The sequence below is a fragment of the Panthera tigris genome, chromosome A2 (genome assembly GCF_018350195.1).
Source record: "Panthera tigris isolate Pti1 chromosome A2, P.tigris_Pti1_mat1.1, whole genome shotgun sequence".
Classification (NCBI taxonomy): Eukaryota; Metazoa; Chordata; class Mammalia; order Carnivora; family Felidae; genus Panthera; species Panthera tigris.
The window spans coordinates 6,786,996-6,797,878 of record NC_056661.1 but is presented as its reverse complement, the minus strand read 5'-3'; the positions used below and the strand labels follow the sequence as shown (position 1 = coordinate 6,797,878).

The 10,883-nt window shown below is 40.2% G+C and overlaps 1 protein-coding gene across 1 annotated transcript; it reads left to right on the top strand.

The window, feature by feature from the left end:
- The first annotated feature begins 8,642 nt into the window (after positions 1-8,642).
- On the top strand, positions 8,643-10,055 carry LOC102968298 (olfactory receptor 24). Its single transcript, XM_007090676.2, has one exon. It carries the CDS (start codon positions 8,930-8,932, stop codon positions 9,914-9,916), a length of 987 nt encoding a protein of 328 aa, XP_007090738.2. The 5' UTR covers positions 8,643-8,929; the 3' UTR covers positions 9,917-10,055.
- Positions 10,056-10,883: the final 828 nt, after the last annotated feature.

Sequence of the window (10,883 nt, the reverse complement as noted above, 5' to 3'; positions counted from 1 at the left end):
GAAATCCCTAATCTTGCCCAACTGAGAAACCCTGGACACCTAGCTCTGGGGCTCCATGTGGGATACGAGCTGTGTGCTTCCTTGAGTGGAACTTCATTAAGATGATTAGGGAGCATGTGAGACTTCCAGTTCCAGAGACTTAAACTTTTCCCAAGAGTTGTGGAAAAACAGCAAGTGGCAGAGTAAGTGAGTGAGAATTTGGTGGAGGATGGTACGGGGGCCAGGGAAAGCCAGAAAGAGAGAATGCAGAAGGGCAGCGTGGCTCAGTAGGAGGGCTGTGAGTTTTGGACTCAGGTGGACACGCACTGGAACCAAGCTCATTTAATAACTGTGGGAGCCTCACAGAATTCTCCATGCTGGGCCTCAATCATCTCATTTGTAAAAAGGGGAGCATAATCCCTTCCTCACAGTTTGTTGTTAGGACAACATGTCATATATGTAGTATGTCTACTATAGTGCTTGGCACATACTAGGGATTCATTAGGTAATATGAAATCTGAAGAAACATGGAGACAGGAAATGACGGGGAAGGAGGGGTGGTGAGGGGGATTTGCATATTGGTTACCCTCCCCCCTCCAATCTGGTATAAAACATAATTTTAGGAGGGCAGTAGTAAATACAGCAAGACATACAGGTTTGCCAGAGAATCAGATTTCTTTCATGTGAAGGTAAACATTTGGATTTTGTTTAGTGGACAACAGTGTTTCGTAAAGTCTTTTGTGTAGATGGCAGAATTTCCAGGGATCGCTGCCTGATTCAGCTGCATTTCCTGAGTACTTTTATAATTCTCAGGGCAATTTTCTATTATGTCCATTTCCGCATAATTTGATAAATGCCTCTCGAGTCTGTTTCCTTTATTAAACTGTGAATTTATCCATTCACTTCAGATTCTTGAAATACAGAGATCAAGAGTATAGGCTCTAGATTCAGACTGGTTTAGCTCTGCGACCTGCTGTCTTTGAGACACCATTTGATTTTCTTAATCTCCTTGTGTCTCCATTTCCTTATATGTGAAACAGAACCCGCCTCAGTGGGTTGTTGTGAGTAGCAAATTGGCAAAGAACTTAAGGGCAGGGTCTGGCATTATTGGAGGCACTCAAAATAAAAGAAAATTATTATTTAATCATGCACATATTGAGCAATTGTGTTTATGCCTCCTATATCTCGGATAAGATGCTGGGTGCAAAAATGAACAGACATACAGTCTCTGCTCTCATGTCTTAGGAGGGCAAGGTCTGTGTCTTTTCACATCTTTGTCCCACCACTCAGCCCAATCAATAATTGTTGATGGAATTGGTAGAATAAATGAGTGAATGAATGGGAAAGTGAATAAAGGTGATATGGTCACAGGTATACTTCATGAGAATTTATCTGGCAGTGACTTCAGGATGGTTTGGAAGACGGAGAATGGATGCATAAGGACTAACTAAGAACCAGAACTTGGATTAAGGCAACCCAGAACTAATGGAAGCCTTGATTTACTCTCAAGTAATGGCAGGAGGAGGAGGTAGATGGAAAACGACTAGAAGAATGGAACGTTCAACTTCTGGAAGATGTGGTGGCTCATTGATGAATTGGCTTTGGCAGTGGAAGCAATGAGGGAAGAAGAGTCAGTTTCGGTCACAGTTGTCTAGAAGGACGGTGATTTCATTCACAGAAAGAGAGGCTCTAGCAGAAAATAGACTTTATTTTTTTATCTAATGAACTTGCCATGCAGGACGGAAAAGAAAGGGCTATCACTGCTTATTATAACCATTCTATTCTGTGTCAGACACTGTAGATAATTTTATGTGCATGTCTCATTTAATCCTCGACCATTACCATCATTCCCTTTTGACAGAGACAGTGAGGTTTTAGTGGTTAGGCAATTCACTCAAGGTCACTTAGCTACCAGGTGGTGAGCCCAGGAACCATCTAGGTGTTTCTCTTTTCAAAGTCCTTCCTTTACATATCAGGTGACGCTGCCTGATGTTGACTGAGACCATACTGTGATGCTGAGCACTGCTTTGGTCACTTATCATGGGCTACCTCACTTCAGCTTCTAAGAAAACTCAGAGGTGGATATTATTTCTCCCAAGTGTATAAAGATACAGAAAAAGAAGTTTAGAGAAGTTACTAGTCACTTGGTTTAGAAGCCAGGGTTTTAATTCTAGTCCATCTGGATCCAATTATCTGCATGCTTCCCATCATTCCACTCTACATTCATGCAAATTTTCCAGATGAGTTGGCAGGCAGCAACTCAGGTCTGGGTGTTGGAAGCCTGGAGTTTTAAGTCTGAGAATCACCTCTGAAAACTAGCAGACCCTCTACAAAGAAAGTTTTGAAAACTTGGATCCTAACTTGGAGCTGAGGACGTTTTATGAAAACCCTGAAATAGTATGCGAAGTAATGTCAAGGTATATATTTTCGGGGGTGGGGGGTGGGGGAAGGCCTATAGTTTAGCAGAATCTCCAGAGGATCGTGGGACCAAAACTGTTAAGGAAAAGAGAGCCAAAGTGAGAACACTTAAGATCTACCCCCTCAGCAAATTTCAAGTATATAATATGGTATTGGTGCACATTAGATACCCAAATCTTACTCATCTTCTGCCTGTAAGCTTATACCATTTGACCAGTAGCTCCCCAGTTCCCCAAGCCCCTGGGAACTAACCACCATTCTACTGGCTGTTTCTATGAGTTTGACTTTTTAAAAAATTCCCCATATAAGTGAGATCATACAATATTTGTCTTTCTCTGGCTGGAATATTTCCACCTAGCATAAAGTCCTCTGGGTTCATCCATGTTGTCACAAATGACAAGATTTCCTTTGTTCTTGTGGCTGAATTTTATGTATATCCTACAGCTTCTCTATTCAGTCCCCATTGATGGACACTTAGGTTGTTTCCACATCTTGGCTATTGTGAATAATGCTACAATGAACCTGGGAGAGCAGATATCCATTTGAGATACTGATTTGGTTTCCTTCAGATACATACCCAGAAGAAGGATTGCTGGATCATATGATAGTTCTGTCTTAATTTTTTTGATTTTTTATTTATTTTTGAGAGACAGAGTGCAAGTGGGGGAGGAGAAAGACAAAGGGGGACAGAGGATCCAAAGCAGGCTCTGCACTGACAGCAGCAAGCCCAAAGCGGGGCTCAAACTCATGAACCATGAGATCATAATCTGAGCCAAAGTCAACCAACTAAGCCACCCAGGTGCCCCTCTATCTTAATGTTTTGAGGAACCTCCACACTCTTTTCCAAAGTGGCCACACCAATGTACCCTTCTACAAAAATGTACAAGGATTCCCTTTACTCCATATCATCACCAACAGTTATTATATATTGTCTTTTTGGTAAAAGCCATCTAAAAGGTGTGAGGTGATATCTCATTGTGATTTTTATTTGTGTTTCCCTGATATTGAACACCTTTTCATGTACCTGTTGGACATTTGTATCTCTTCTTTAGGGAAATGTCTATTCAGTTTCTTTTCCCATTTTAATCAGATTATTTGTATTTTTGCTATTGAGTGGTGTAAGTTCCTTACATATTTTGGATATATCCTCCATCAAATATATGGTTTGCAGATATTATCCCCCATTCCATAGGTTGGCTTTTCCTTTGGTTGATTGTTTCCTTTTGCTATAGTCTTGCCTGTTGATTTTTGCTTTTGTTTCCTATGCTTTTGGTGTCATTTATTTTAAAAAAAATTGCTAAAACCAATATCAAGGAGCTTTTCCCCATGGTTCTCTTCTAGGAGTTTTATGGGTTCAGATCTTATATTTATGTCTTCAGTGCATTTTGAGTTATTTTTTGTGAGTGGTGTAAGATAGGAGTCTGCGTTCATTCTTTTGCATGTGAATATTCAGTTCCCACAACACCATTTATTGAAGAGACCATCCTTTCTCCATTGTGTGTTCTGGGCACCCTTGTAAAAAATCAGTTCACCGTCTGTGTATAGATTAATTTCTGACTCTTTATTCTATTCCACTGATCTCTATGTCTGTTTTTATGCTGGCACCATACTGTTTCGATTACTAGAGCTTTGTAATACAGTTGAAGTCAGGAAATGTGATGCCTCCAGCTTTGTTCTTTCTCAGGATTGCTTTGTGTTTTTTTTGCGGGCGGGGGGTCTTTTGTGGTTGCATACAAACTTTAGGATTGTGTCCTTTATTTCTGTGAAAAATGCCACTGGAATTTTGATAGTGATTGTATTGAATCTGTAGCTCACTTTGAGTAGAATGAACAATTTCACAATATTAATTATTACAATTGGTGAACACAGGGTATCTTTCCATGTATTTGTGTCTTCTCCAATTTCCTTCATCAGTGCTTTATAGTTTTTTGTATATAGATCTTCCACCTTTTTGGTTAAATTTATTCCTAAGTGTTTTACTTGTTTTGGATGCTATTGTAAATGGGATTGTTTTAATTATTTCTTTTTCAGATAGTTCATTGTTAGTGTATAGAAATGCAACGAATTTTTGTGTATTTATTTCATATCCTGCAACTTTACTGACTCATTTATTAGTTCCAACAGTGTGTGTGTGTGTTTGTGTGTGTGTGTGTGTGTGTGTGTGTGTGTGTGTGTGTGTGGTTTTTTAGGAATTTCTATATATAAGATCATATGCATGATTTTTTTTCCTTATTTTATTGAATTATCTTTCTATAGCTCATTGAGCTTCCTTAAGACATCTATTTTTAATTCTTTATCAGGCAGATCATAGATCTACATTTCTTTGGTGTCACTTACTAGAAAATTATTGTGTACCTTTGGTTGTGTCATGTTTTGTTGATTTTTAATGTTCCCTGAAATCATGCATTGATGCTTTTCACATATGAAGAAGCAGTTACCTCCTCCAATCTTTAAAGACTGGCTTTGGGAGAAAAATCTCTCTTTTAACCCTCCCAGGGATTCTTAGGCTCTTCAATGGATTCTTAGACTTTTTCAATAAATACACCTGCTTCACACTTCTTGTTTCCTACAGTGGGTGGAGGGGACATTCTTAAGATTGTTTGCCTTCTCTTGATTCTGAAAAGCCAGGCCAGGGGCTGACAGCCTTCATTTTATTTTCCTTAGAGCGGTGCCCTGAAATGCCCAAGTTTGTGTGCTTTCTCTCAGTTCCTCAGAGTTGGACTGGTTTTCTACACTTGCCCACTAGCCCTCTGCAAGTGCCCACACTTGCTGCCCTTGGAGGCATACATGCACAGGGAGCCAGCCATGGCTTGGTTGGTGTTCCTGGGTGAGGCACACATAGCACTGGGAGTACCTGCTGGAGACTTGGGAGGGTCAACAGGTGAGAGGCATTCCCAGTGGTGTGTGGGCTGGCTTCCTGATGGAATCTGTGGAATCATTAGCAGGATCTGTGTCCCTTCAATGCATTCCAAGCCCTCCCTGCTCTGCTCCCAGCCTCTCCCTTCCCTCAGTCATGAAGCTCACCTCAGTGTTCTGTATGGGGTGAGAAAAAGGTGGGTCTCTTTGTCAGCATCCTGTACAGCTGGGGGTGCTCAGACATTCACTCACACACTCTCACTTTCCCCCATGGGAAAAATCAAGGGCTGAGGGTATTTCCTTGGCACTGAGCTGTGCTGCCTTGAGGGATGTGTGATATTGCTGAAGTGAAGCTTTCCTTCTTACCCCCTTCAAAGTGCCAAACCTCAGGTTGATTTTGCTCCAGTTGTGTGCTGGAACTTCCCCGCTGGACCCCGAACTCGTACACACATACTCTCGTTGATGGGTAATCGTCAGACTTGGTGTTCTTTGTGGGGGATAGAAAACCATTCTGACATCACCCAGAAAATGGTCATTAAAGGGATACAGGATTATGAACTGAGCACATATGATCATGTAATCTGTCCAGGTGTGTAAGTCTTCTCTTATGACTTTCAATAGTTTTAAAGTTTCAAGCTTTCTTTTCTACATTGTGCTTTTAAGAACATGAATTTACCTCTACGTACTGGTTTAGCTGCATCTCCTTTGATGAGGTAGGTTTTTTTAGTATAGTTGATACACAGTGTTATGTTAGTGTCAGGTACACAACATAGGGATTCAACTTCTCTAGACATTATGTTATTCTCACCACTGGTGTAGCCACCATCTGTCACCATACGATGCTGTTACATCATTGACTATATTCCCTATGCTGTGCCTTTTATTCCTGTGATTTAATTCATTCCATAACTGGAAGCTAGTATCTCCCGCTCCCATTCACCCATTTTGCTGATTCCCCCCACCCTTCCCTCTGGCAACCATCAGTTTGTTCTCTGTGTTTAGAGTTCTGATTTTGCTTTTTGTTTGTTCATTTGTCTTTTTTTTTAATTTTTAAAAATTTTATTTATTTTTGAGAGAGAGAGAGAGAGAGAGAGACAGAGTGTGAGAGGGGCAGAGAGAGCTAGAAGGAGACACAGAATCCAAAGCAGGCTCCAAGGGTCTGAGCTGTCAGCACAGAGCCCGACGTGGGGTTTGAACCCACGAACTGTGAGATCATGACCTGAGCCAAAGTCGGACACTCAACTGACTGAACCACCCAGGCGCCCCTGTTCATTTGTCTTTTTTAAGATTTCACACATGAGTGAAATCATATGGCATTTGTCTTTGTTTGACTTATTTCACTTAGCATGATACACCCTAGGTCCGCCCATATTGTTGCAAATGGCAAGATCTCATCCTTTTAAAAGGCTGTGTAATATTCCATTGTGTGTATCTATATTTATATGGATATAGATAGTTAGGTTTTTAAAAAAAACTATAAATATTACTGGTTTCAATGGTGATGTCTTCTTTGATGCATACATTATTTTAAAATGTGCTTTTAATATTTCCAAACATGTAGGAAGAAGTTGATTATCTGTTATTAGTGATTTCTAACTTTATTACATTATGATAATTGAACAGGCTCTGTTTGATATGTATTCTCTGCTATTAAGATTTGCTTTATGGCCTAGTTTTTACAGATATATGTCCTTGAAAATGTGGATTCTCTAATAATTTAATGTAGTGCTCAAATCAAGCTGGTTAATTGCATTGTTCAAATTTTCTATACCCTTACCAAAATTTTACCCCCCTAATCTATCGATTACTAAAAAAGATATGACAAAATATCTTAATATGATATGATTTATCATTTTTTCCTTACATTTCTGTTAGCTTTTTTCTTTATATATTGTAAGTCTATGCTATTAAGTGTATATTAGGAGTTATTTGGGTTTTTTTTTTTTCCTTTTCTGGTGAATTGTTCCTTTTATTATTATATAATGACTTTATCTCTTTTAATGTCTTTGCCTTAAGTACATCTTATCAGTAAACTACTCATCTTCATTTGGGTTAGTATTTCTTCATATACTTGTATTATTCCTTTATAGCCAACCTTTCTGTGTCATTACAGTTTAGGTATATCTCTTGTACACATGAGATAATAGAATTTTGTTCCTTTGTCCAATTTGGGATTTTCTGTTTTTAAAGATTAGTTAAAGCCATTTAAACATTTATGCATTGACTGATGAATGGATAAAGAAGATATATATATACACAGTGGCATACATATACAATGAAATATTACTCGGTGATCAAAAAGAATGAAATCTTGCCATTTGCAACAATGTGGCTGGAACTTGAATGTATTATGCTAAGTGAAATAAGTCAGTCAGAGAAAGACAAATATCATATGATTTATGTGAGTTTAAAAAACAAAACAGATGAACATAGGGGAAGGGAATGAAAAATAAACAAAGATAAAAACAGAGGGAGGCAAACCATAGGAGCTTCTTGAATATAGAGAATGAACTGAGGGTTGCTGAAGGGGAGTTTGAGGGGGATGGGCTAAGTGGGTGATGGGCATTAAGGAGGGTACCTGTTGGGATGAGCACTGGCTGTTATACATAAGTGATGAATCACTAGGTTCTACTCCTGAAACCAACACTATACTGTATGTTAACTGACTTGAATTTTTTTTTAAAAAGCACTCAGTTTTTATGCACACACACACACACACACACACACAGCCATTTAACACTTGTAATTACTTATATATTTTGTGATTTTTTTTTTACTTCTTTATATTTCCTTTCCTGACTTAAAGTAGTTTGATCAAAATCTCTTCAATTCTGTTGTGTCCCTACTATAACTTATAAATTATAAATTCTGTATCCATTATTTTAGTGGTTACACCGAAACTTAAATCATGTAGAAAGTCCAAAATACTCAATATTTCTCTTTTCCTGCAACTCAATACAAGAACCTTTCAACTGTTATTTTAATTCCTCCTCTTGAGTATATGTAATCGTTACCTAATATCTTACTCCATCTTTTTCATACATTTTCTTCTTCCTTTTTTCTTCTCTTCCTCCTCCTCCTCCTCCTCCTCCTTCCTCTTATTATGATTTTAAATATTTTTAAGTTTATTTATTTATTTTTGAGAGAGAGAGAGCACAAGCAGGAGAGGAGCAGACACACACACACACACACACACACACACACACACACACAGAATCTGAAACAGGCTCCAGGTTCTGAGCTGTCAGCACAGAGCCTGACACAGGGCTCGAACCCACAAACCACGAGATCATGACCTGAGCTGAGGTTGGACGCTTAACTGACTGAGCCACCCAGGCATCCCTTATTATTATCTTAAAATTCAACATTTTATTTTTTCTGCATATAAACAAATTGCTTGGCTGTTCATTGCTTCCTGGATATTGCTTATTTTTAATTCAATTTGTTTTATCCTGAAGTAAATCCCTTAGTAGTTTTTTCAGTAAGTTTTCATGTATGGTATACTCTTAATCTTTCTCTGAAATGGGAATAGCCATGGGAGGGTCCTACTACCAAACCTTGACATATGAGTTGCCGTAAACTTTTCATCAACGGTTCAAGATGTAACATGTTATACGTAGTCTGGATGGGAAATTGGTTGTAATCTCATGTGATCTTCCAGAATCATTTCTGTAGTATGCATGTAACTTCCCCTTTCAACACCTCCAGAGAAATGATACCCATGGAACCAAGGAACCGAACCAGTGCATTCGAATTCATCCTCCTGGGGCTTTCAGAAACTCCAGAGCAGGAGACCCTCCTCTTCGCTCTGTTCCTCTGCATGTATGTGGTCACAGTACTGGGGAACCTGCTCATCATCCTGGCCATCAGCTCAGACTCCCACCTCCACACCCCCATGTACTTCTTCTTAGCTAACCTATCTTTGGTTGATTTCTGCCTGGCCACCAACACAGTCCCCAAGATGCTGGTGAACATCCAAATCAGGAGCAAGTCAATCTCCTATGCCTGCTGCCTGACCCAGATGTACTTTTTCCATTTCTTTGGCATCATGGACAGTGTCCTGATTGCCGTGATGGCTTATGACAGGTTTGTGGCTATATGTCACCCCTTACACTATACCGCCATCATGAGCCCACGCCTCTGTGGCCTGCTGGCAGGTGGCCCATGGGTGTTTTCCTGCTTCATCTCCCTCACTCATATCCTTCTGATGGCTCGTCTGGTTTTCTGTGGGAACAATGAGCTACCTCACTACTTCTGTGACCTCACTCCCCTTCTCAGGCTTTCTTGCACTGACACGTCTGTGAACAAGATCTTTGTGCTCATTGTGGCTGGGCTGGTGATAGCCACACCTTTTATCTGCATCCTGGCCTCCTATGCTCGCATCATTGTGGCCATCATGAAAGTCCCTTCTGCAGGAGGCAGGAAGAAAGCCTTTTCCACCTGCAGCTCCCACCTCTCTGTGGTTGCTCTCTTCTATGGGACCACCATTGGGGTCTATCTGTGTCCCTCCTCTGTCCGCACAGCTGTGAAGGAGAAAGCCTCTGCTGTGATGTACACTACAGTCACCCCCATGCTGAACCCCTTTATCTATAGCTTGAGGAACAGAGATCTGAAGGGGGCCCTGAGGAAGCTTGTCAACAGAAAGATCACTTCATCTTCCTGACCACAAGGACACCTGGAAACTTCCAGGAAGTAGGATCTCAACATCTAGGGTCTTGGACACAAGTATGGAATTGCACAGTTTGGGAGAACAGCCACTTTGGATTTTGAATTGCAGAACTTTAAAAGGAAATCTCAAGATGGCCCTATTACTATGTTCTCAATTACTGGGACCAGTAAGAGTCCTTTTGGATATGTCTGATGTTGCCTTCCCAGGAAGATCAGTCTAGCCCTACCAGATTGGATTTGTCCTGATTCAAAATCAAGTTAGCTCTCCACAGATATTTAAGTATGTATTCTGGACTTGATGTAGGTGCTGGCCATGGAGTGGTGGAGTTTATAGTTGCATGTGGGAGAAGATACTGGGCACTAACTATAATAGAATGAAATACGCACATGAGGGCAAGGATAGGACAGAGTAGGAACACCCAACAGAGTCTGGAAGGGGGAATCAGGGAAGGTTTCCTAGGAGAGATGATTCTGCACCTCAAAGGATAAGATGATGTTTTTCAGGAAAATATGAGGAGAAAGAGTATCAGAAAAAGGAAAAAAAAAAACCCAGTATGTGAAAAGATCAGAGAGCAAGAGAAAGAGAGAGAAAGATATATTTTTGAAGTGAAAAACCAGTTACGGTGAATGACTTGGGTCATGCCAGATCGAGGACTTTGGGACCAACTCAAGAGTTTTGCTTTTTCCAGAGAACCAGGCAGTTAATTGACTTCCAGGGACCAAAGTCAGGGAGCATGTGAATGAATCATGCCCCCCCTGCCCTTCACTCCTATTCTGTCTTCTGGAGGAAAAAGATGGCATGAGCTAGATAAAAGTTGTACAAGTCACAAGGGAAAAAATTCAGACCATGCATTAAGGAGATGAGGAATGGTATAAGTCTTTCAAAGAGAAAAATGCCAATCAATTGAATCATGATTGTCTAAGCCAGAAGGAAGCTAAGGCATATCTCCATCACCATATAT